At 36.3% G+C, this 26,642-nt stretch overlaps 1 protein-coding gene across 1 annotated transcript in view; it reads left to right on the forward strand.

The window, feature by feature from the left end:
• Positions 1-26,642, forward strand: part of LAMA1 (laminin subunit alpha 1) — a 102,354-nt gene that overhangs the window by 69,270 nt on the left and 6,442 nt on the right. Inside the window, exons 34-58 of the mRNA XM_027748319.2 lie at positions 2,430-2,528; positions 3,498-3,609; positions 3,776-3,938; positions 6,201-6,411; positions 6,644-6,760; positions 6,848-7,011; positions 8,142-8,280; positions 9,528-9,621; positions 10,823-10,939; positions 12,343-12,525; positions 12,844-12,998; positions 14,675-14,818; positions 15,632-15,765; positions 15,922-16,072; positions 16,598-16,722; positions 18,008-18,158; positions 19,270-19,414; positions 20,027-20,168; positions 21,339-21,453; positions 21,641-21,811; positions 22,244-22,395; positions 22,871-23,056; positions 23,530-23,692; positions 24,790-24,902; positions 25,959-26,148. Coding sequence (XP_027604120.2) covers positions 2,430-2,528; positions 3,498-3,609; positions 3,776-3,938; positions 6,201-6,411; positions 6,644-6,760; positions 6,848-7,011; positions 8,142-8,280; positions 9,528-9,621; positions 10,823-10,939; positions 12,343-12,525; positions 12,844-12,998; positions 14,675-14,818; positions 15,632-15,765; positions 15,922-16,072; positions 16,598-16,722; positions 18,008-18,158; positions 19,270-19,414; positions 20,027-20,168; positions 21,339-21,453; positions 21,641-21,811; positions 22,244-22,395; positions 22,871-23,056; positions 23,530-23,692; positions 24,790-24,902; positions 25,959-26,148 — 3,636 coding nt within the window. The remainder of the gene's footprint in view (positions 1-2,429; positions 2,529-3,497; positions 3,610-3,775; positions 3,939-6,200; positions 6,412-6,643; positions 6,761-6,847; positions 7,012-8,141; positions 8,281-9,527; positions 9,622-10,822; positions 10,940-12,342; positions 12,526-12,843; positions 12,999-14,674; positions 14,819-15,631; positions 15,766-15,921; positions 16,073-16,597; positions 16,723-18,007; positions 18,159-19,269; positions 19,415-20,026; positions 20,169-21,338; positions 21,454-21,640; positions 21,812-22,243; positions 22,396-22,870; positions 23,057-23,529; positions 23,693-24,789; positions 24,903-25,958; positions 26,149-26,642) is intronic.

Below are 26,642 nucleotides of genomic sequence, written 5' to 3' on the forward strand. Positions count from 1 at the left end.
TTATGTGTGTTCTTAAATCTGGCCCAGCAAGGGGATTAATTTTCAGCAGTGGAATAGAAACATCAGGCCAGGTCTTCTCCCTTTTTGGCCCCTTTTAACCAAAAGAGCTGCCAAGGCATAGATTTAGAGGCTGTTCCCCTATAGCCCTCTGAGTCCTCCCATAGAGTGCTAGGCTGCTTCTTCATTAGCCAGTGTGCTTGGAGTGCAGTAATGTGCTTCCTTTTTAATTGTGTGGGAGTTGAAATGCCTTACTCTATCCTCACCTCAGGAAACTAAAGTCAGGTAGGATGTTTCAGTGTTGGACACTTTCAGGCTGCTTGGAGCAAACATCCCTTCAGCTCCTCTCCCCCTTAAACAAAGCAGGAAGTACCACATTTAGTGATTCTAGAAGGTCATTTGCTGTTGCTGAGGATTAAGTTCATGTGGTCTCTGCACAAAGCCAGAGATAAACAGGATCCTCCCTGCTTCATGACCACTAAAATAGGAACATTTATTGATAAGAGTCTTCTCAGCAATAGTCAAGCAGACAAGCTCTGAGTCAGAATCAAGCTATCTTCTTTGTATTTCACAATCTCACACCAAAATCAAAATAATGTGAGCCTTTTTGTGCTGCCAAATTCAGCAAATCAAGAGTCTGAATTATAATTTCTTCTGTTTAAGATGTAAGACAGAATGAATTCCAGTTAGGTACTTCAAGATGTTAATAATTACAATATTTGAGGCAAACTTAGATTAAGTTACATGTTTATGCTTCAGCAGAGATACTCTTATCCTTTAGTTTTAGTTGCTAACCTTCTAGTTTTAAAGCTTGTTATGCTTCCCTTCCTTTATATCCTAAGGCATAAATGTACTGAATTATTGTAGTACTTCAAGGATACAACTGACTTGCTTTCTGTAATCGTTTTGTGTTTGTATAGGAGTGTCATTTTCTGGAACTTGGTTACATTATTCAATATATAGCTTTTGTTTAGCAGTTAAATTGCAAAACAAAGTCAAATTTTATGTAAAAATAAATGCAGTTTAAGTTTCTCCTTTAGTACATACATATTTTATATTAAAATCAAATCAAAGCCAGCTGTCACTTTCTTGGAAGTGGGGTGCTAAAAGTGATATAAAACTTCTTGTGATATGATGTAATTTTGTAGTTTTTTTAAACAACTTAATCTTGAGGGTAAGTTTATAGTCTTGTAATGTTTCTCTCTTTGGAAGTAGGTATTCCCCTTTTTCTGGCTAGTTGAAGATTACCTTGGCTTTTACCTTGTACCAAAGTAACTGTATCTGGAAACCAGAAAATCCCCGAGTTTATTTCTGTGAATTACAGATCTTTCCTGAAGGGCTGTCCCTCCACTATATTTTGTCTGCCTCATGCTGGTAGCTCAGGAATTCGAGTTTTTCTGCTTTTCTATAACTTAGGTATGGGTCCTTTCAGTGATGAGAAGGTTACCAAATCAGATTAGCCACTCTTCATTGCTTCAGTAGTTCTGTTCTTCTTAATTAAAGCCTCCTACTTTACTCCTCCTTATACACCTAGACTTGATTGCTGTCCATTTCTGGTTTTTGGAACTAGGCTTTTAAAGAAGCTTGCTGTCCTTTATTCCAGGAGGCTCAAGAGCTTCAGCTTTCTCTTTCATTTGTTCTTCCTTCACGCTGAGGAAAGGACTTTGACACAAGGCTGTTGAATACCCTTGTATTACTTTAAAAACTTGGACAAAATTGTACTTACTATGGTATTTACAATGATTGGCTCTGAAACATCTGAAATCTAAAAATAACCTTTCGTAGACTTGCTCTCTGTGTGAGGGATGCCTTAAGTTTCTCTGCAGCTCTACAGAAGTGGTATTCTGTTGCAGGCCTTGACTGTATCAAATATTGTAGACTTGGATACAGTGGCCTATTTATTGCCATATAGGGCAGTTTTGAGGTGACCTTGAAGACAAATACAGCCTATTATTTTCTCTCATTGACAAAGGGATGCACAGGGCTGCTGATCTCCAGGGTCATCCTCACAGATACACCCTAAATGCAGCTGTTCTGACAAGACCAGCTGCCGAAACAGTAGTAGTGATGGGACTGGATGGAAACATTTAATTTGATGGGCCTTGGAACTTGTCAAAGTAGCTTATTTGGCAGCTGAGACTGTGGTGAAATTGAGAATCAGGAAAGCAGAAATGCTGTTTCCTTCCTTTTTACTTAATTGAAAATATGACATGGCTGGATTCTTGTTTCTTTATTTAAAGAAATGGTACACTGTGTTGCATGAACTGTGTGTATGTAATTATTTTCTGTCATTTTATGTGCTTTGCAAATCAGTCCTTTTAAACATATAAATAATCTAAATAGCGTGCATAGCTATTTTCTTCCCGTTACTTCTCTGGACACACACCAAAGTCTTCAAATTACAGTGAACTGTTCCTTCTTGTTTCTTATAGAGGTCTATAGCTCCTAGAGAAAATCCAACTTACTCGTTAGCTACAGCAAAAGAAAGTCTTCTGAGTTTATCAGGAGGAATTGATCAGCTGCATGAAGAGGTGGGTGCTGACTTCTTTATTCTTAGCCTTTCTGGAGAGATCATTTGAGGTTTCATAGCATGATAATTAGCACCAGAGAGCTGTTTAGAAATTATTTTAAATCTGTGGAGTTCAGTGAAAGAATTCAGTCCATTCTGTAGTCTTCCTGAAGAGGGGAGTTCTGTTAAAATTCTTCTGCAAGCTGTAGGTGGTTTATGATACTGTACAGGAGATCTACCTGGTTTCTGTTAAAGTTCATAAGTTTTTTGTACTGTGATCATTTAAGGTCCTAAAACTGGAGAAAGTGAGATGCTATCTTCTCACTGGTTTTAACACATGGAGCTTATTCAAAATTATGTCATAGCTGAGTATTCACCAAAAAGTCCTCGATACCTGTAGTATTGTGTTTAAAATTATTTCGGCAGAAATACATCTGTTGAAAAGTTGCAGGAAAAGTCAACAACGTTTGTATTCTTTATTTAGTTTTAACAGAAGAATAATTGTAGGTAGAAAATTGACAGTAGTACTTCAGCCATTAGGTCCCATTTGCTGAACACATGTTCCTATAATTTTCTGACTGTGTATACAGAATCTAACTATGTGCTTCTACTGACAGTGTTGTTATTGTTAATAGTGGTGTATCCAGAACAGTGATTTTCTTAAGAAACATTAGTTGTAGTTAAAAAATGATGTAATATTTGCTTACTTAAAGAAATGGCTTTGGTAACTATTATTGTTTATGAAAATAATTGATAACTCAATTCTTCACAGGTCTCAGGGTCTGGAACTTTAAATACAATTAAGACATCAGCAAACATGGAAGCATCATAGATTTATGAGTCAGCTAGATCTACCTTATCTAAAAGCATTGTTTACTCACACTAACCATTGTCAATATTGGGAAAGAAAGCATAAAACCCATGCAGAAGTGTCATGATTTAATCAGAGTTTTAGGAGAACTGTCCAAGATTATCTCTGATTTTATTCTAGATGACTAGATTTTTGAAAAAGGCTTGGCACCTTAACACAGTGACTCAGAAAACCAGGAATAAAAGTCAAGAACTGGCTGGCTTTATTGACACAGTACATACAACTATCAAAGGTATCCTGTTTTTAACACATTTCCACTTCTTTACAAAATTTAGGAGGATATTTCCTTTGCAACTTTAAAAGAATTATTTACATGGAAAGTGCTGCAGTTTGCACAAGGGATGCACATGTGTTCTATTTTTTAATGGTATGACTAAATTGTTTACTCTCCTACTTAGTACTTGCTGAAGTTGCAATGTCACTAAATGAAACACTTGGCCTGGATCTCCCACTCTCAAATGCTACATCTCAGAGACTACAGGATGATATTTCTGCCCTTCTGGATGCATTGCGCAAGAAAGATTTTGTTCAACAGCACCATAATGCTACCCGAGTCCTAAAGTAAGCCTGTTCTACTGAAAACTTTATTTCACATCTGTCTATAGTGTACAACAATGCTTTTTGAAGAGGAGAAACATTTTGCCATAAGTGGCAGTGCGTTGGATAGTTAGCCCAGGTGGAGCTATATGAACTTTGAGTTTGGAACTACGTGATTTGACGATATTTGGTCATCCCATGGGATACTAATATGGGTAAAGCCTGTTCATTTGGATGGGATACAAAATTCCCTTTCAATAAGTGAAAAGAGTCACTGGTTTCAGTTTGTTTCAGATCTGGCCCTAATACACATGTCCTTGTTGATTTTGGCTGGAGACATCATAAAACTGTCTCAGTCAATTGCAAGCCCAGGACATGTCAGGCCTGCTGGAGGACATGATGATTTATTATCACTGTAATATGCATCACATGGATTTGCAAATGAAACCAAGGCATTTGTTTAAGCATTCTGAGCCACTGTTTAGGATTGTGTTCTGTTGTCTTGATTTGTCCCCAGTTAAAAGCTATTTGAAATGGCTTTTTGTTAATTATTGGTTCTTATTGCTGGACTTGGCAAGATAAAAAATTTACTGATCCAACAGGCAGCAAAATTTTTGTTTCAGTTTCAGAAATACTTAGTAATGTGACAGGACACCAAAAACTGTAGGAATGTTAACAGAGGCTTCAGGGAATAAAGATTTAGACCAAAGTGGAATATTTCTGAAAATATGACTCTTCTTTATGAAGTGCTTTGGATTAACCAGGAAAGACTATCTGTGTTGCTGGCATGTCTCATTTTCTTCAGCAGACTCTTGTGCTGAATATAAAATTGTATAGAATCTAAATAGACATGAAAATGGACTAGGAATGTGCAATTTATGTCTCAAAATGTCCTGTTGCATAGTGGCAGACTTTTTAACAACAGTTTTTAAGCTGTTATACAAGGTATTTGTAAAGTAACTTTTTCAATTATAGGATCTTTTGAAGTTTCTGAAAGTTCTCTCATGAGGGTCCTTTGAAAGGTTGAAGAAGAGAGTTAACACATTATATAAGGTTGTTTGCTCTGCAGAATTTCTCATGCAATGCATCTGTAAATTCGAAAATCATTTAAATAAACAGCTTGCTGGTCCATATTTCAGGAAGCAGAAGTTACCACATGACTTGCAGTGGATTGAGTTTGTGATGATGTACTTTAAGCAACATTCATAACAGAGGTCTCCACACATTTGCCATATAAAGCAAAGTCCTGAGACAGTTTGGAATATAACCTTTTTCCTCTATGCTGAAACAGAAGGCATTACTGACATGTAAAATACTTTAAATCTTGTAACTTTTTTAAGGCTATGGCTTCTGGTTCTAATTCTCTGAATTATTAGTTTTAGGAAATACATGCAAATGCACATCTGCTGTTCAGTAAGAAAGATGGGAAGTGTTTTGCTGTGTATAACTGTGAAATAAACTAGGTTTCTTTTCCTTTGGCTAAAATTCTATGTGATTTGCAGTCAGATTAAAAGGGACAAACATTTATGTAAAAGTATCATTACAGGAATTGCAGTGTTCAGCATATGTGCTGAAATGAAGAGAAACAAAGGATTAGACTTTCAGGATCATTTTCAGTTCAGTTTCTTCAATACTGAACTGAAGTGTTCAAATGGAGATGCAAATATTCCCAAATAGAACAGTTGAAGCGATTAACAACTGACAAATTTGGGGGGGATTTAATATTTGCCAGATAATCCTTGTTACCAATTAAAAATATTGGTAAGTGCAGAGATTGCTCATTTCAGTGTTCATTTTAATGAGACTGTTCATTTTTATCTGATATTTAAACTCTGGACTCTTGGATATATGTCTTTCAGTTCTGGTTACTTGTTTGTTTCCATTGTCAATTCTTTTAACTGATGTTTTGATCTTACATTCAAAATATGAATCACTACAATTAGGATAAAGAGCAGGCCCAGAGGAAATTTTCACGGAGATTTTGATGTGGGGGGTGTCCCAATTTAAGACCAAGCAAATGTGATTTATACTAACTCCCTTTCCCCTCTAATCATCACATACAAATTTTTTGAACTGTATTTCTGTGCTCTCCCCCAGCCAACCATCTAGTTGTGTGGTAAGATGAATAACTAAGCTACCATGTGTATGTATGCTATTGTAGAAAAAAATTGTAGACTTTTGTAAGAAGATGCATGTAAATTAATTTAATGTCTCCATTTTCTCCTCAAGAAATCCATGCCTAAGTTTCTCCTTCCCCGTTTAATTTCTGATTCCTCTCTTTGTCAGAGCTGTGGAAAACTTGTTGATCCAGGTTCAGAAGGAGTATCTTAAACCCCAGCAGGAACTTGCTGAACTGAAAATGGATGCAAGCCAGCTCTTGGCAAAGCATAACAGGAGACTTCAAGATGCCCAAGACCTGGTGAATGAGGCGCTTGTGAACATCAATGAGACCAATCGCTTGTTTCCTCTTATCTCTAGCAACCTGGCAGAGTTAAATGTAAGACTGGATAGTCAGTATTGTTGCATAAGAAATATCAAATATGAGATTGTGTTTAAAAGCTGGTTTTGTTTTTTTTTAAAGATATTTAAACATTTTAATATGTACGACACCTTAAAAACTCAAAGGAAAGCAGGCCACTGCATGAAAACCAAAATATTATATGTTATGTGAACTCATCTGCACTAGCTGACTTTACAGACTACTATAAAACACTTGATTTGTGCTATAGGACAAAAAGCTAAGTATAAAAGAAGGTGAAGAAGTTGCAACCATGCACATTAAAGAAGGAAAAGTCCTATTGAATGCTGCTGCTGCTCTTGCCCGAGACGTAAAGAACTCAACATCTGTAAGTCCTTAAGTTTTAACATCCTCTTTGACTCTCGGGTGTATTTTGGTCATGAAAAAAAGAAAGAGAAAACATTTTGTTTTGCAGAACCTGGAAGTCCACCAGGATGGGTTACTTCTATGGAGCAGCAAACTGCGACATCATGTGGATGAGCTGGTGATGCAGATGTCTGTGAGAGGAGTGCTTGACCTGGTATACAGAGCTGAGGACCATGCCACCCAGTTCCAAAGACTTGCAGATGCACTGGAGAGGTGATTAACTCAAGAATTATGGAATCATGATATTTATGTTATGTCACATTTAATATAAATAGGTAGTAGCTTAATCCACTAGTAAATTTTCTGCCCGTGGCAGGGAAGTTGTACTAGATGATCTTTAAAGGTTTATTCCAATCCATTGGTTCTGTGATGAATTTTTATTCCTCATTTCATTTCAGTGCTTTTTACTTTTAATGCAGTGTAACTTTGTTAAATGATATGGAAGAGGGTCAATTAGTCATGCATTTTTTGTGGTTGACTTACGCAGTAACTAGCGAATTATAAAATGTCCAGTGAGTATATCCTGGTACAGCTTGAAAAGCTTTTGGTCTGTGTATGAAAACTTCTTGACAATATATCTCTGAATCTTGTCAAGAAGCTATTCTTACTGTACCTCTTTTATTGTTGCTTTCAAAGCATTTTGCAGAAATGAGTGGGTTGCAATCTCAAGTCCACTCAAATGCACTTCTAGAATTTGAAGTTGCTAAGTCATTCCAGTTAATTCAGTGGAAATTAATTTTCTATCCCAGGAATCCTTATAGGATGCTTGCTGTTTTCTCTTTTAAAGTCAGCTAAAAGTTAAATTATATCACACTGGAAAACAACACGTATTTTAAAGTTTGGGAACATAAAATTTTGCTCTGAGTAGCATTGAGCAACACTTGACTTCACTACAGCCACATAAATTCAATAGAGCAAAATTTAATACAGCATAGCTTTCAGAAGTGTATAATTTCCTCCTAGACTCTGTATTTCTCTACTTCATTTTTGAGCTCCAGATAGGGACCTGTTTCTGTTCTGTTTAGGCAATGTGATTTATTTGTTCTAAGTGTCTTTATGATTTGAAAAACTGAACATAGAAAGGAACAAAACAAAAAAAAGATGAAATGGAACAAAACAGAACAAAAAGTAACAAAATAGAGAAAAAACATAGTTGAAAAGCTCTGAACTGATTTTTTCAATTCAAAATAATTAATTTAAAGCCCGTTATGCAACACTGGGCAAGGTGTGCTCGTTTTTTTCAGAATGCATCATGTATTCTGGGAAGATGTGCATGTTTTCATTGAAGACATGGAACTCAGTGCTTCATTGAAAACAGAATTACTTTTAAATTGTTTATTTAGTGGCCTCTCTAAAGTAAGAAATGTGACTCTGAACACAACTGCTGCTATCTACACCCACTCCAGTGTTAAAAGTGTGATTGAAAGAACGGAGAGTTTGGCAGATGATGCATCTAGAGTTGTGAATGGCCCCTTGGATTTAGTAAGTATCAGTATTAGTATTTTAAGGTACATCTTCCCCTCTTATGTTGGAATATTTCTTCTGATCGTTTTTGCACTTGCTGAAACTTGAGTCTTCTTGATGGAGGCACGTCCTTCTTGTGGCAGCCTGTCCTACCAACTTGTATATACTCTATCCTGAACCCATACTTCAAGGCTGTAATGGTAACACATTTCAAGTTCTGTTTATCTGTCTTTTCTCTCTTCCTCATTTACCTTTTTTTTGGTTAGTTTTCTTTTTAATATATAATGCATAACTAGCTGTACTGGATTTAATTCTGTGAGGCTCTATATCAGTCATCTGACATGCATTCCTGTGGAATTGAAGTTCCCAAACCCTCTAGTGCTCCCTTCCATGTTTGGAATTATTCAACCATCTCCTTATTTGACCTGTCCCTCTTCCATTTCTATCTGGGTATTCCCAATCACAACTATTTTGCTCAGTTGACAATGTTTCACAATCAATGTATGTTTGTGTCTCATCTACAATCCCTCTACCTTGAAAGATTATCAGATTGTTATTGAAACAGTAGATTAAAAAGACCTGACCAGTTTCCAGTCTGATCTTCTTGCTTTCATATTATTCTATTTTCCCCCTTATACCTCTTTTTGCTTTTCCTTATTGTAAACCCAAGGAAGGAATGGGCTATATTTTACAAGTGTCATGCACATTATAGCTGCAGAAACAAATATGTGACAATGCATTTACATAATAGTGATCAAAATAGTTGGTATTGGTTTTTGTGCATGTTATTATATAGTGCTCTGTTTTATTAAAGCTTTGTACAGCATGAATCTTTCAAGGAATTTTCTCAGATTTTTTTCTGTTGGAGAAATTTTGGATTAGAAGAACACTTTCAAAACTGGGATTTTGAAATATCTCACTTTAAAGTGCTCAGTGCTGGAAATTTTGAATTTGGCCTGAAACTAGAATTACTGATGTTCCAAAAGACAACACTGAATCACTAGCAGTGTTCTAACTAGAATTTGATAGATTTTGTTTAATAGTTGTCTTTTTTTATTAACTTGCAAAGAGATTTAATGTCACATTCTGGATAAATGACTGCAACTTGTGGTTTTTATAATTGATGCTTAATAAGGTAATGAATAGAATATCTCATAAATAATGAGAATATTCAGTAACTTGAAGTAGATATCTGCAGATACTTATATGTTTTCACCTGAATTTCCGTTTTTCATATGTGGCAACTCAATGTCTGTGTTTTTCAGCCAGAGGAGTCTTTCAGTCTACTTGGAAAAGAAACTCTACTGCTTAGCTCCGAATTTCAGAGTGAGGCTAAAAATCTGAAGAAAAAAAGTGATGGTTAGTTCTTTAGAGTTCACATTTCTGCCTCTATTTCTTTTTTCTATTTTCTGTTTGTCCTTTTTTTCCGTTGGCTTTTTTTTAATGTGATGTTTTTTAAAAAAAAAAAAAATTAGCATAAGCTAAGGTAAATATGACTATGTATGTAATTTCATACTATTAAGATTAATGTACTCTGGAGTCATAGTATTTTCATTTTTGGGGTAAGATTATAATTTTTTCTCTGTAAACATTTAAAAAGTTGGCCTTCACTATTCCTCATTTATCTACAAACAGTGCCTTTTTTAAATGGCTGTTTTTCCAAACTTCATGAATCATGAGATATTGTGCAGTAGACAAAAAAAAAGCACAATTTGTGAAAAAAATCAATTAATCCATTTTTATTTAATAAATCATGGATTGCACAAGTATGTAGGATGATATATTTAAACCATAATCATTTTTACTTGTTTGTTCTACACAGCTGAGATACAAAAACAAGCTGAACTTTGTCTCCATAAATTTGAAAATACTTTTAGTTTTTTTATTATTGCAAAGATACTAGCAAGGGATTGAAGTCTACACCACGAAAATTCAAAAGCATTTTGAACACAGACTTTGTGTAGGAGCAGAACCAGGCCCCAAGTTAAATTTCAGACAAAATGACACAGAAAGTGAAGGTTTCACAGAGATAAACTGTAACTGTAAAATGGTCTTGTCTTTTAATATCAATGGCTTTACAATTATGGAGCCATTTTTTGTGTAGTTCAGATGGACAGAAATGCATACCTTTTTTGTTCCTTCTGTTCTACATATTTTTATTTCTAGTGAGAGGATTCTCCAAACAGATCACAAATATGTAGAAAACCCCCCACTTCTTTGGCTTCTGTCAAATACCACAAAATGTGAAGAACTCTAATGAAAATTATTAGAGTTCACAATCATTGAATCATTTTAATTTATAGCCTTTTCCTCACTATGTTTCTACCAATCCAGTCTCATGGAATTGGCCAAAAAGGATAGCTTTTAATAGAACAGTGCTCACAGGAGTTTATCTGTTCATACTGCATTCATTTTGCATTCCTGTTTGTAAAATGCACTTTCTGTTGGAGGGGAAAAAGAAGTTCCATTGATTAAATAAATGAATGCTTGTTATCCTTGTAGTTGGGATTTGTGTGGGTTGTGTGGTATTTGTTTATGCATATGTTACTTCTTTCCACAGGACTTTTATTTGGATTGAATGGGTTGAACAAAAAGGTAGAAAAGATTCAGGAAAGTACTAATAAAATTGTCAACCAACTTAATGATTCTCTGTTGACACTAAGAGTATTGCCCAACAGTAAGTGAAATTTATATTAACATTCTTCTTATTACAGAAATGTCTAGTACAATTGTAATAAAGTCCCATTCATTGTCTGATTGCAGAGATGTAGAAATAAACTATATTGGAGACTACATTTAGCCTTCTTCCTTACAAGGAATATTTTACATTTCCTTTGTAAACCCACTAGACGTGACTGGGTTATCATATAAGGTCGATCATCTGATTCCCATTTCACATAACTTTAAATCACGAGGACCTCTGATAACCGTATAATTACACTGGTATGAGAAGAGATTGAAATTCTAGAATATTTAATCCCATGTACAGAGAAATTTATATATGGAACAGTGAGATTTTACTTTGTTTTGATGACTTGAGTTTCAAAACGGTTTATACTGCACTGCTAATCTTACAGTCTGCATCTAAATGTTTTCTTCTTGTAAATGCTGGCTTCATTTAACAGATTAAAATGTACTTTTCTGGGCTTTTCCAAAACATAAGAATTCCCCCTTTTTTTAGTCCTTATTTTGAATAAAGGCAGGACCTAGGGTTTGTGAAAACTAATAGAGAAAATTACTTTCAAGTTGTGAATAAGAGGGGCCAAAATACTTTGCCAACCTTATTAATGTTTTTAAGTTAGAAAAACACTGACAAAGACTTCCTGTCAGGGTTGTTTGATTCTAGTGTGTGGATTGGAATGCTAAATTCAAAGCCTTAAAATACCAATTTTGCAATTCAGACTCTTAATTCATGCTTTAGGGTGATATTAGTGATAGAGTCACTCTGGATATTAATTGCAGGATGCTATCTAACATAAAGCTAGACACTGAAAATTAAGGCAGTATGAAAATTACAGGAGTGTCCTTCTTAACTCCCAGTTTAACATTGTTTTATTTCAGTTTTGTTTTTACATTTCTTCAAGTTGCGTCTTTTCTATCTGGGCAGAGATTCATGGTGGCATTGCCCTCTGTATAGGGTACTGATGATGAAGGAGGATCCTTTCAGGCCTATCTCAAACCTTTTGTGCCACCTACAGCATCTTCCCACTGTTCTGGGCGCAGAGGGTGTAAGGCACAGGCTGAGATTGGGAGTGGTGCACTCACTACATAAGTGATTGTAGCCCAAAGCAAGGGGTGTAGGATTCAAAACATAAGTCTCAGACTAGTGTCTCTGGGTGCCAGCACTCATTTAGGAAATTTAAACACTACGAGCCTGATGTATTCATATAATCTTCCTGTTGAGATAGGCAGAAATCAAATTTCCCAAACGAACAAAAATACAATTCTTACTATGAAAAGAATATAACTGACAGCATTTCTGGTGTTTTGACTATGTTTGTAACTGCTGTTATGAAGCCAGGCATTTGTTAGTCCCAAGTATGTATCAAAGTTTTGAATTTTTTTTATCCTGGGTTTCAGATACGAGGAAATACATGCTTGAAGTGAAAGAACTGGCTGTGTCTGCAAACACCAGTGCTGTGGTGGGTTTAAGTCGCTTTGGGGATTTCAGTCAAAAGCTAATGAACACATCTTCTACACTGTCCCAAGTTAATGACACTTTGAGGAAAACAAGTGAACTTATTACTGATTCATCAAAAGCTGGTAAGTTTACTGCCTCATTGCTCTATAGAAATGTCACTTCTTGCAGAAGCAGTACTAATATTCGGTTTTAATAGGCATTAAATATGAGGCTGATGGACTGAAGGTTTCTTCCTAATTCCATAAAAATGTGTTAACTTTTTTTTAAAAGACCTTTAGAGGATTCACATGAGATACCCCTGAGTATGTATATTCCTTACTGATGTTTAAAATTGCTGAAACCAAAATGGTCAGAAGCAGTGCACCTTGGCTAAGTATTTTAGCAATGAATAGTACCTTTTGCTTTCACCCTGCTTCAGCATTTAATTTATGTTTTTGCAGCAATCACAGCTGAAAAACACGTTAAAGAAGTTGAAGCACAAGCAAGTCTTTTATTGGATAGGCTCAAACCTTTGAAAATGCTAGAAGAGAACCTGAACAGAAACCTGTCTGAAATTAAAGAGCTCATCAGCCAGGCCCGCAAGCAGGCAGCGTCTGTAAGTTCCATCATCCCAGACTTAACTTACTTCACGTTCACTTTTAGCAGGGAGGGAGTCTCACTAAAGTCCAAAGAGAAGTCCAACTGATTCTAAAATCATACTTGCCGGGCTGTTGGTACATTTTAAGGTTTCAACATCACATTTGTTCTTGCATTTGTGAGTTTGTCAGAACAGCTAGGTAGTAATTTATCTACTATTTCCTTCCATTTCCTATAGAAATAGTGAAATACAGTATGTCAGAAAGCAGTCACAAGAGCTTTTGATGAGAAAGAAAGAAGAAGGGGAGGGGGAGGGTGCTGCTCTTCTTTTTAGTACAAGATGTTAATTTTTAAGCTTATTTTCGAGATTGAAGTGGGTTCCCCCCATATAACATCAAGTTACAAATTTTTTATCAAGACTATTGATTCTATCAATAAATTTGCCAACTGTGGTTTGTCATGGCAATATGTTCTTCTTTGCAAGAAGCAGCTGTGCATCCAGAATACTCCAAGACAAATAGTATACTTGTTTTTAAATCCCTGCTTCTCCCTTAAAGACAGCGAAAGTGTACTATGGATCTCATTAAAGTGAGAGAAATATGAAAATGACTTTGCACTCAATAATTTTTGGTTTGCCTTTGACTTTAGTGTGGATATGTTATTGTAATGTTTAGGGAGGTTTTGTTAAGAAAAAAAAGAAAAGACTCTCAGTTCTTTCTGCAAATCTTCTTAATTATATGGTTATTGCTTCTGTTACAGTCTTAATGAATCCACTGCAGAAAAGAAGGAATAGTATTTTTTGAAGTGTTGTAAGCCACAGATGTTCCTGGCGGGGTGAAAAGAAGTATTAGCAAAATCCCTTTTTCCAATTTTGGGAGTTCGTTCTGGGTTTTTTTGTAAATTTTTACTACATGGAAGAAACTTTATATGTCTGTGTCCATATGCACACACACGTGTGCTATGTGCATTTGCTTGTTACAGGCATATTCAATGAAGCTGATGGAATTAAGGCTTTTCTGCTAAAATGTGTTTTCTGTCATTACACTACCAAGCTCTTTGGAGATGACTGCATTTAGCTTGAATGAATATCTTATCAGTGTACTAGTCAGTGGTCAAAGGCATCAGTGGTATGACAACAGGAATAAGAATTTCTTTATTTAACCTTAAAAAAGTTGAACTTCTTATATATTCAGAAATATATTTTTTGGATAATCTTATGAACTGTGTTGTAACTTTGAAATAACCAGAAATATTACAGACTGTGTCTTTTAAATTTGTTTTAAAAAAAACCCTTTCTCTCAACATAGACTAGAAATGGTTTCTTTTATTGTAAAACATTTTGAGTTTCTGTATCTTTATTTTCTGTTACTATTACAGTGGCTTTTACTGATATATGGGCTTACGACCCAAGATTTATTGTTATTTTCTAAGGTATTTGGATAGTTTATTTTACTGACTTCAAACCTTCTAACTGAGTGAGTGTATTAAGACAGATTTCATTCTTTTCTATTGTGAATCTCTTTGTCAAGTGATACCTGGAAGATTGCTAAGATCTAACCCAGGTGGCAATACTTAGATTGCATGGGGGTATCTCAGCAAAAATCTTGCATTTGTTGATCAGAAGCTAAGTACATACTCCAGAAATATGTGCTGTGTGAGACTTCTTTAGATTCCATTTCCTTCTTTTCCCCCCAGATTAAAGTTGCAGTATCAGCAGATAGAGATTGCATTCGTGCCTACCAACCCCAAATTTCATCTACAAATTACAACACCTTAACACTCAATGTGAAAACTGCTGAACCAGATAACCTGCTTTTCTACCTGGGTAGCAATGGAAAGGTAGGTTTCTGGTGTACATTTTCTGAAGGTGATGGGAGTCAGATGTTTTAAATGACTGTAGTTATATTTTTTCTTACTTGATTTCAAACTAAGTAACCAAGTAAAGCCCCTTGCAGACAAATTTGTTCACTAGGGGTGGAAATACATTTGTGCCTTAGATGATTCCAGAGATTCTCAAAGGTAGAGAATAAAAACATCTGATTCCTTAGCACTGCCTCTTGACCGTGTCATGAGACTCTCCCTTCCTTTTCCTGTGTTGTACATTAACCTTGTGAAGTTTAACGCTTGATGGAATGCTTTCATATAGCATGCTGGAGTATATCAAATGATTTGCTAGGTAGCACAGCAAAAGTACTTGAATTTGATGCTCATGAGCATGGTGCATCCACCCAGTTTAAAAAGAGCTTGATGGCTCACTGCTACATTGCCATCCTCTTCATTCCCTCTATAATCCCAATAAAATGCACAGCTATTAGCTCCTTGTGGCATGCTATCATGTGAAATAGAGTACTTCTTCACAAACTGGTAAGTCACTTCACATTCTCTCAGAAGAATATATTTCTATACATCTCTGTGTGTGTACATCACGTTTCTACTTATCCGTAAAGAAAACATTCACCTACTTGTGTATAACCTAAGGGGGTTTTGTTTCATTATAGGTAACTGAGTGAAAACTTGCTGTTCCTGATTTTGCCAAAGTCAGCTCCTGTAATATGGGATGTAGGGGCATGAATCTGGAAAGACTTTCTCCATGTTACTTGTTAAAATACACATTTGATGCCATGTATTAGAATAAGCTTTGCTGTTTTTCAGACAGACTTCCTTGCTGTAGAGATGCGACGGGGTAAGGTTGCTCTTCTTTGGGATTTGGGCTCTGGATCAACAAGATTGGAATACCCGGATTTTCAAATTGACAATAACAAATGGCACAGAATACATGCCACCAGGTAATTAAAATGAGAATGCGTAAATGTTGTACACAAACCATCTTCTGAGTTTTTCGGTGATGAGATTTTTCTTATCCTTAGAAAGAGAAGCCTATCTTATGTGTAGATTAAGCCTGGTGATTTCTAAAACTATTTATTAGTATTTGTATTTGGCAGGTTTGGAAAAACAGGTACGCTCAGCATAGAGGAAATGAATTCCAATCAGAAGCCTTCACCTAAATCTGCAACCTCTCCAGGGACAGCCAGCATATTGGATGTTAACAAATCGACCTTAGTGTTTATCGGAGGACTTGGAGGGCAAATCAAGGTTAAATTCTGAGATTCTCTAAATGGTTTTGAACATGTTTGAGAGATACTTCTGTGTTAGAAATAATTGCATGATTTGTTTACTTCATCAAGAAATGCCAGGTACTTGGACTGTAAAGCAAAGATACTGTAAGGGTCTTCTAGTAACCTGAAGTTAATTTTCCCTGGAAATTTTTGCATAAAGTATTAACCAGGATAGGCTGTGTGTGCATGCAGGTTGTATAGACATCAAACAATGAATTTGGTTTTTGTTTGCACCTTCCATGGCTTCTTTTAATTTGCCATTGTTATTCATGCCATGAAGTGTGTAAGTAGGTCAAGGACATACTTATTTTACTTTTTTACATACTAATCTATTATGATTTGAATGATAATTGTTAATGGTTATGCTGAAACATGTTGTTCTCTTGTTATGATTTATATCTACCAAAGTTAAAGTTCAAGGAAAACAACCAAGCAAAAATTTTGCTGCATAATTTTCGGAGTACTAAGTAATTGTATTCATGAAGTATTTCTTGTCTTATAGAAATCACCTGCTGTTAAGGTGACCCATTTTAAAGGGTGCATGGGAGAGGCATCCCTGAATGGCAAATCTATTGGTCTTTGGAACTACATAGAAAGAGAGGGCAAGTGCAATGGCTGTTTTGGAAGGTATTTCATCTTTTTTTTTTCTTTTTTTTTAAAAATGGATTTAGAATAATTGACATTTGTAATATTATATTTCTGTGCTACCTAAAAATAATGAGCTCAGACAAATCTCAGTGTTTCATTGATCATTAGCGTACTGTTCTGAAAACACTAATCTGAATGTGCCATTGGTGTAAAATATTTTCATTGTATGGAATTTTCTCACTTTTTAATCACTTTTTCAGAGGAGTGTATTGTTGTTGTCTGTTTTGTCCATTGGAAGTAGGGACTACCAGCGAACCAAAATATTCAGGAATCTTTGTTTTTCAGCAGTTTCCAGTAAGGCAAATTTATTCTTTCCTAGGGTAAGAAACAGCGTAAAGCAGTCTTAAAAAACAAATCCATAGCAAAACTGTAGCCACTGTGCTTGATACCTTTTGTGGATTGTACTATTTTTATGTTGAAAGAATTGAAAAGAAATATGCTTACCCAGATTCCTTTTTGCAGAATATTTCAAGTAGAAACAGCAGAGGGTGCTGCTTGATTGTATGAGATATTTTTAGACATCTAATATTGCAGGGAAAGGGGATAACATTTATTTTAAGTGCAATTATGCAAAACATTTTGATAAATGGAATGCTCATTTTATTTAAGAGGGTGTATGCTGTAACAATTATTTTTTTCCTTTGAAATTCATTGGGGTTTTTTTCATACATAAGGGAAGAATACTTATCTTGTATACATCCTTCTCCATGGCAAAATCATGTATTGTGAGATTCTATAATGAAAGGAGCCTTTGACTGGAATCCTTCAGTTATTCATAACATCAAGTTTCAAGTCTCTTCCCACACTTTTCTAAACATATTTCCTGGGGGCTACACTGACTGATCAGTACCTGGAGGGAGCCTACCAGAAAGATGGAGAGAGACTCGTTACAAGGGCATGTAGTGACAGGACAAGGGGGAATGGACTCAAACTAAAAGAAAGTAGGTTTAGATTAGATACTAGGAAGAAACTCTTTACTGTGAGTGTGGTGAGGCATTGGAAAAGGTTGCCCAGAGAAGTTGTGGATGCCCCATCCCTGGAAGTGTTCAATGAAAGTTTGGATGGGGCTCTGAGCAACCTGGTCTAGTGAAAGGCGTTCCTGCCCACGGCAGAGGGGTTGGAATGAGGTGATTCTTTAAAGTTCCCTTTCAACCCAAACCATTCTATGATTCTATGATCTAACTTTTCTTATATTTTATATAAAAATTACTGTAAAAACACAAATCTTCAGTTAACATTTTTAATTGTTTTTCTACTTCTGTAGCCCACAGGATGAGGACACTTCATTTCATTTTGATGGAAGTGGATACTCAGTTGTGGAGAAGGCACTCCGCTCAACAGTGACTCAGATAATAATATTTTTCAGTACCTTTTCACCTAATGGGCTTCTTCTGTACCTTGCTTCAAATGGCACTGTAAGAAAATGGATCAGATTCTTAAACTGTCAAAAACTATGTTTAGATGATTCGATGGTTTCTTGCTTTCTCTGTTATTTTTCAGCTTACATATATTAGAGCAGTTTACTCCCTTTGTGTAGATTGAACCTGTAACTGACATCATAAGCCAAAGGAGTAAAGACAAGAACCCTAGAAATAATTCATTAGAGCAAATATTCACCTATACTAAAGACAAAATTAAACAATGAAAATAATTCCCCACAATTCGTTTCAGTTTTAGAATGAGATTAACTAAAGGAAAGAAAATAAAACAGTAGGGACAACAATCTAGTTTTGTTCAATTAGAGGAACCTTTTCAGTATAACATGTTTTGGAACTGAGCTTGCAGAAGGACAATGTAATGTTAAAAACACATATTGAATTAAATCCATAAGATGGGAATTCAGTAAACTGAAATAAATTAAATAAAAGTCCCTGCAAAAGCAATATAACCCAGACCCATCTCCAGACCTTCATTGTCATGTCGTGCAGTTTACTGCATACTTAGCTGGTGGGTTTTGTTTTCCTGAAGGAGGTCAAAGCTTTGTTTCGATACAGATTGTTTCGGAGTTACTGCATTATGCATTTGCTTTATGTGCTCAGTGCCTGAATACATTGCACAGTGATATCTGACTTAAATTTTACAGTTCAGAGGGGGCACTTTTAATGCAATTCAGGAAGTCTTTTTTACTGCGTGAAGAGGGTCTTTGCTTCTTGCAGAAAGAACATGATAGTGTTTTTGATCATTATGCTAGCAGTCAAATCAAATTACTTTCAACTTAGTCCAAAAAAAAGAAAAATGTGACTCTGCTATTTAAGCCTTTTTCTGCCAAGTAATCTAACCTCATGGTGCATTTAAATAAGAATAACAACAAAACAAAAGAAACATCCTTGTGAGGTATTTGTAACTTAATTTTCCTAGATATAGGAAAGATAAGCATCTTGGCCCTAACAAATAGGTCAGGTACAAGAGTTACCAAACCTGTTTCATGCAGTAACCCAAACCTGCCAACAATGCATTCTATTGGAATATTTAATTTCCAGGAATATAATCTGTTGTTTATTTGGTTTTGTTTTTTTTTCCTCACAGAGAGATTTCTTGTCCCTCGAGCTTGTTGATGGCAGAGTGAGACTGACTGTCGATCTAGGTTCAGGACCTCTTGCTCTTACAACAGAAAACCGTTACAACAATGGAACATGGTACAAAATCTCATTCAGTCGGAACAAGAAGCAAGGTAGGCTACAGACTGAAAAAAAACAGGTGTCTGCACATTTACAAATACAAATATCTAAGATAGCTGCAGGGAACATCACTGCAACCAAATCTGATCACTTCCAGTGCAGTGTCTTTAGTAGCCACACCTATGTTGCTTTGCCTTTAGAAGGACAGCAGTGTAAATCTTATGTTTGGTTTAGCATATCTTATAAAGAGCAAGCAGTGCAGAAACTGCCAGACAAAAAGATATCTGTAGTCTCTAAAGAGTGAAAGATCTTTGTCCAAGTCTGTATATCAGAGATCATGTTTTCTGTTCTGTGTTTTAATAGTACCTAGTACAACAGTGTTTTAGGGCCCAGGTTTGGGCAGTAATGTGTTAATAGCTATAAGATATTCTCATATGTATATATTTTCCTGCAGACTTCCCCAGATTTTGTTTTGGCAGAGAAGAATGAATGAGATTAACAGAATAGCTGGAAGTACAATAAATTACTCATTCTAAAAATAAGAAGATTGTCCATACATGTCTGAGTCAAGGAATACATTTTCCTCTATTACGGACAAGATTGCCAAAATGGAAGAATTTTGTATTTGTGTCCTTCTCCAGATCTTTACTGTCTTTCATTTGCAGGAGTTTTGGTGGTCATGGATGCATATAACCTTAATTATAAAGAAACCAGGCAAGGAGAATCTCCTGGGGTTGCTTCAGACCTGAACCGCTCTGATAAGGACCCAATCTTCATTGGGGGGCTGCCAAGATCGAGGACTGTGAGGTAAAGTGTCTTACTTTTCCATCTTTGCTAAGACTCTTGTAAGTAGAGGGAAAGACTAACAAACTCTATCTCCACTGAAATTAGAAAAAATCAGTGAAGTCTGAATTCTTCTTTATGGCCATGTATACCACATAGTTATCTGTCCTTTGACTTCAGACTCTAATGTGGTGCTTATAACTGCTAGGTCTGATGACACTGCAGTTCAGATCATAATAAGTTTCTGTTTTCCTCCTCCATGGGTGATTTCCACCACAGCAGCTGCCATAGAAACCATGTGCTGTTAGGGTCAGGCTGTAGCAAGAATTCAGCACTGCTGTCTGCAACAGTGCTCCTTTGATCTGTACCTGTGCAAGCCTTGCGTTTTCTGGCTGGCATTTTTGGGCAAAACTGCACTTAGGCATAAAGATTCTACTTCAGAAAAGAATTCTTCTAATTCAGTTTTGTAACTTAGAACAGAGGAGAAACAATTGTGAAGAGATCATCAAAATCATTACAAATACATATTTTATAGTATGTTTCTAGTTTATGTTTGGGTTTTTTGTTTTGTACATCCATGCTGAACTTGTGAAGTCACATTTTTTCCACTGGCTTCACTGTGAAAGGATAAACATGGCAAGAGAAAATCGAATTAAACTTTCTGCATGGTCTTGACAATAAGATAAATTCTAGCACATTATTGGTCTCTGCAAAGTTATTGCAGAGCTGCAGACTTGTTAATCTTAGCTGGCATATCAACCTGTGAGAGATTTTGGCAGGACAGCCTTAGATTTCTCTGACTTAAACCTGGGACCAAATTAGGCATCCTTCAGACTTGAAAAATCAAAAAGAAATACAGTGTAGTAGGGAGCTACAGTTACCCTTTCACACAAAATCCATTATATTCCAGCTAAAGATTCATCTTAAAGTTTTGGAAAATGACCTGACCTGGCAACACAACAATACACACTTGTATGTTTCCATTTGGGCACAACATTATCTGACTCTTTTTAAGATTAGATTTAGCATCTTCTAAGAGTAAGATCTAAATTACCTCTGTTTTCCCTTACACCAGGCTGACTGCATTCTTTAAAAGAGATCTCTCTTTTTTTCTTATTGAAGAGAACTTAATCTTTTCTCCCAGGGGATTCCAAATACTATTCCTTGGAAAGAAAGACTTGTTTTGTGTTTCAGGAAAGGTCTTAATAGTAGAATGTATGTAGGATGCATCAAGAATCTGGAAATATCTCGTTCCACCTTTGACTTGCTTAGAAATTCATATGGAGTAAGAAAAGGCTGTGTATTGGAGGTAAGAGACTAAAGTTTTGCAACATTTATTGTTATGGAACAGTGAATAGTGATGTTTACAGTGAATTGAAATGGATTTATTTTTAAAAATTCTAAAATGATTAAACTATACTTGAATTTTAATTTTTTTCTTACTGGGCACTATGTATGGAGAAATTCTGTAGTTAATTATCTTCTTCATAAAATAGCCTATTCATAGTGTGAACATCATGAACGATGGATATATTGAATTGGTACCCAAGTCCTTAAGCCCAGAATCAGAACTGATGGCAACTTTTGCTACCAAGAACAGCAGTGGCATCATTCTTGCTGGACTCAGCAGGGGACTGGAAAAGCGACGACGAAGACAAGCACATTTGGCAAGTACTGAAAACAAAGATTTTGGGGGGGATTATTTTTGCCATTTTTATTTTGTAAAATCAAGTTAGGTTGCTATTTATATCTGATGGACAGTTGGAACTTCTAGAATCCAAAGACAAAGGAATACCTGCCCCTTCTTATTTCCTGCCTCTAAGAGAAGGAGTGTGTGTGTGGGGAGATGGTATAAAAAAGCTCCTGCATTTTAACTGGAGCCTGACCAGAGAAATTTCCAGCTTTTGTGTTTGCTCTTAGGAGACTTTGCACTCTGAGAGGTACCAATACAATGCCTACTAGTCTCTGAGTTTCATTAAAAAGTTTGTTTAAAACAAGGTTGGAGGAAAATTTTTCCAATGAATGTTCTGTTTAAACACTCAATGAGTGTCAGAAAATTGAGCTGTAGTTAAAAATTAATCTTCTGATTATATCCACAGCCCTTCTTTTCCATCGTGCTGATTGATGGTCATCTTGCAGTGCACGTTAATGCTGGAGATAGAGCAAGTACTAGGAAAGTAGTTATTCAGTCTGCTAATGGAACATACAGTGACGGACAAGAACACTCTGTCATCCTAATTCGGAGTAAGAGGTACATGCGACTGCAAAGAGTACTACCTCTTTAATTCTTGTATGCTGTTGTCAGTTCACTGCACTCTCTGAGGAATTGCCTTATTAGGTGGAATAATCAGGGCTATGTTTTTCTGCTGTTGATGCAGATGTTCTGATTTACATGGTAATTGTATACAGCATACAGCCACTGATAAAGGTGTAGATGAAAGCTCTCAAAATCTCTAGACAGCTTGGGGCACTTGAGTAAAGTATACTAAATAGTATTAGAAAAAATACAGCTATCAAATTAATTTAGAAAGATATTTGACAAAACTTGACATGTTAAAAATCATCTAAAGAAGGTCTTTTAGTTTTAAGACATAGAAAGGATTATCAAAGTGATGGAATCTTTATTTATTAGAACAGGGCGTTTATGAGGCTGAAAGGAATGCTTTTCATTTGAAAATGGCTGTCTTAGACCTCGTTTCATGTTTTCCCTGCTTTATCTTTTTCAGGATCATAACTGTACAGGTGGATGAAAGTAAACCTGCGGAATTGAGGCTTGGTTCATCAGCAGAAATGAGTCCCATTAATATTTCCAGCTTTTATGCTGGTGGCATTCCAGCAGGAGAAAGCATCTTAGGGCTAAAATTGGCTGGCTCCTTTCATGGCTGTATCAGCAATCTTATTTTTAACAAGGAGTAAGTCAGAGGGGTAACTGCTTTGTTTTGGAAAACTGTGTATAGTAATTATTAAATGTAGTTTGTGATCTCTTGTATGACATCTCTGTTTGCCTGGTTTTTAACATAAGACAAGAATGATACTCATGATCTGGGTATTATAGCAGCCAGAAAATTAATATTACCAGCTACATTTCTAAATAGCATTAAAAATGTCTTTAATGTTTATAGAGATGCTGCACAAAACACTGCTTTCTCTACTATAATTTCATCTGTATTCACATCCAGACAGGATGGTTTTCCAAAAATATTGTCTATTCATGTTGTTCTATGGACAGATTGTTTGCCATTACTGATTGTCCCAGATGCCAGTTCTATCCCTTTCTCCTGTTACTAGTGAAAGACCTGGTAAAATACTCTCCTTGTGCTTGGGAAATGTAGGGATTGGGGATCGCATCTCTTAAAATGTCTTTTTTAAAAAAAAAAAACCACAGGCTTTTATATTTCACCACTTCCATGAAGTATGAACATGTGGATATGGATAGTTGCTTTCTGTCAGAGAAGCCTAAACCAGCCATACAGCCCGCAGACATTGAGATTCAACCTGAACTTCAGGCTTTACCAGTTCCCCTGAGACCTCTTACAGATACAAAAAATGTATGTATTGGAGCAAATCTCTATTGCTTCTTCTTTTGTCTATTCTTTGTGGAGAACTATCAAAGTACAGACTGTGTATATTTACCTCTTCTATGGTATGGATGAATGTGGATTTGAAATTATTATTCCCTGTAGAAACATTGATGTTAATCTTTGTAGCAGCCTGTTGGCCACTTGGAATGGAAGTGTAGTTAGGTTTATCATTGTTCAGGCAGCGACACTAAAAAAGGAAAGAGAAAGTGGAGTGACAATCTCCCAGCAGAAGGACTTGACAGTAACTATTATCTGTAGTGTATTCCTGCCAAAGTGGCTCTGTGCTGAGATTTGCATTAGCTGTGCAATTCTGCATTCACATTTTCCTGGTCACACACATGCAGTGTCTGCTCTGTGTCAAAGAGGAGGCACAAACCATTCTAGAGACACACAGTGTCTGAATGCAGCTTGTGTGGCACCTGTTTCCTCTCACATGGTCCCCGTTCCCAAGAGAGAAGGAAGCATTGCTTCTCTCCTTCTCCAGCTGCACATCTTTATAATGAATCGTTTCCAAAGCATCCTGAAATCATTTTTCTGTATCAACAGAAAGCAAAATTTTATACATTTCATACAGCTGTGACTATAAAAAGAAATAAGTTGTCCTTCCTAGAGCTAAAGCATGGCTTTGGCTCATACTCTGTTACTCAGCTCTCCATCCCCCAAATCATAACATTATATGTGTGCTCATTAAATGGGAAAATATTTCTACCAAGTCCATAAGATTTTCACACAGAAACTGTACTCTGTTTTCCAGCATTTGTTATCAAAAGGGCTATCAGTTAAGACAAACAGTGAATGAATACTTCTCAAACTACAGACATTTCACAGTAGAAAAGACAATGCTGTCTATGAGGCATAGCTTAATCATTAGAACTAGGTTTTTTTGAGCCTGAAGATAGCTTGGAATGATTGTGAGTTTAGCTGATTGATGTTGCTGTATACTTTGTGGTTACCTTGTGGCTCAGTTTTGCTTCTTACAAAGTTATACGTGGGCACATTGTCATTCAACACTTGCTGGTCAGTGCTTGCTTCTATTCTTCCTAATAAATTCCTTTTATTAACAGGTAGTTTGTGTAAAAGATGAGCTGCCTGATCATGTTCAAGGTGCCCATCAGTTTGGACTTGCCAAAGGCAGCCACCTGACACTGCTCTTCAATCAGTCTGCTGTCAGGAAGAAGTGAGTATATCATGAATTACACGTGCACACAGTGTTATTTTGTATTGAGCTACAAGAAGTGCAGTGACAGTTTCCATGAACGATCGCTGCATTGTGAGCTTTGAACATGGCCCTCACTTCAGGTTCCTGTGGACTTCTCATGGAAGAAAGTATCACAACCATCATAATGTAACTAACATGTCTTTCCCAGGTTAGTGGTCATGAGTTTATTAACTCCTGGTCAGAGTTCTGCATTTTTTTTTCCTCTCAGACTTAAGAGCCTCACTGTACCTTCTGTAAGTAATTTGATTTCATACATGCCTACTCCTTTGACTGATGGAGCTAACATGTCACCCTCTCCTCTGTATTTGCTGAAAGTGCACTTGAAGGAGATAAGACTACTAAGAAGAATCATTTTGTTGAGACTTAAGGTGCAATAGCCTCTCTGCCTCTTCTACTTGTTTGAGAGGCTCCCAACAAGGTCTCCAAAACATAGGCTTCAAGTCACTTGTTATATGCTTCTTTCAACTCAGGAAGTCTCCACAGGCAATGAGAAAAGAGTGATTTTTCCTTCCAGCCTTTCTGTTATAGCTATTGAACATAAGGACATTGCAGAGGTTTGATGCCATGTACTCTGAACCTAGTGTTTGCATAATAAATGGCTCAATCAGCTTCTCTGCCTTTCAAGCCTCCCTCTGTTCTCTGTCTGCCCGTTATATCCTAGCATGCCTGGCTAGTAGTAATGGATGCCATCACATTATCCTGGAATGGGTTCTTTTCTTGAGGCAATAGGGAAGTCTGTAGTCACAAATAGCTGAGCCCATCCCTCTTTAAGTCCAGCTCACCCTGTGACAAGCACTTTTTGTATTTCTGACAGGTACAGCACTGATTTCTATTATGAAATACATTATAGTTCATGATTTCTTAGAATCCGTGCAAATCCTACTTTTCTGGCCTTTGAAAAATAAATTTCCTTTCATAATAATAAATCGGTTGAGGCTGTTCTCTGCCTCCAGAAAAGCTTTTTTTCACTGAAGAAGAAATATTTTTCAGTAACAATGAAATTTTATTGTCTAGGCTTTCCATCCAGTTGAATCTCAGAACCTTTGCCTCCAGTGGCCTGATTTACTACATGGCTCACCAGAACCAGGTTGATTATGCAGCCCTACAGCTTTATGGGGGACAGCTCCATTTCTCATTTGATCTAGGCAAAGGAAAAGCAGTAGCTCTTCACCCTGCTGTTATAAGTGATGGAAAATGGCATACGGTAGGTAGTCACCAATCTCTTGTGTTCCATTTTCTCTCTGGAGTTGTTGATATGTTTTTCCCCTGCCTTTCCTGTATGCTTTCTCTGTTGCAGAGGCAAACTGGTTTTTAACCCAATCATGAAACCATTCAGAAAACTTTTATTTGGTGATAGTTATTTCCTTTTTAAATTCTCATTAATTATACATCAATTCCAGCTTCCAACTACTATCAAGTATCTCAGATTATTTAGAAATTAAATATGTAATAATGGTCATCTTCAACAGAGAAGAAGCTAACTGAGAGGTGTAAAAACTCGGACATTTTCCACAGAAAGTTTTCCTCTCACTATGTCACCAAAGACCTGCAATTATGTGGTCATAATGACACATACTTTATATGACAGGGTGAAAGATTTGTGGGTGCACAGTTTCACTTTTCTCCAGCTTATTGCTTAATACCTGAGCATGTCACCGTGGCTAGTGATAACAGGGAAGCGCTGTCTTTCCTTTCCTT

Source organism: Pipra filicauda, unplaced genomic scaffold (assembly GCF_003945595.2).
Source record: "Pipra filicauda isolate LSUMZ 115617 unplaced genomic scaffold, ASM394559v2 scaffold260_size1094732_pilon, whole genome shotgun sequence".
NCBI lineage: Eukaryota > Metazoa > Chordata > Aves > Passeriformes > Pipridae > Pipra > Pipra filicauda.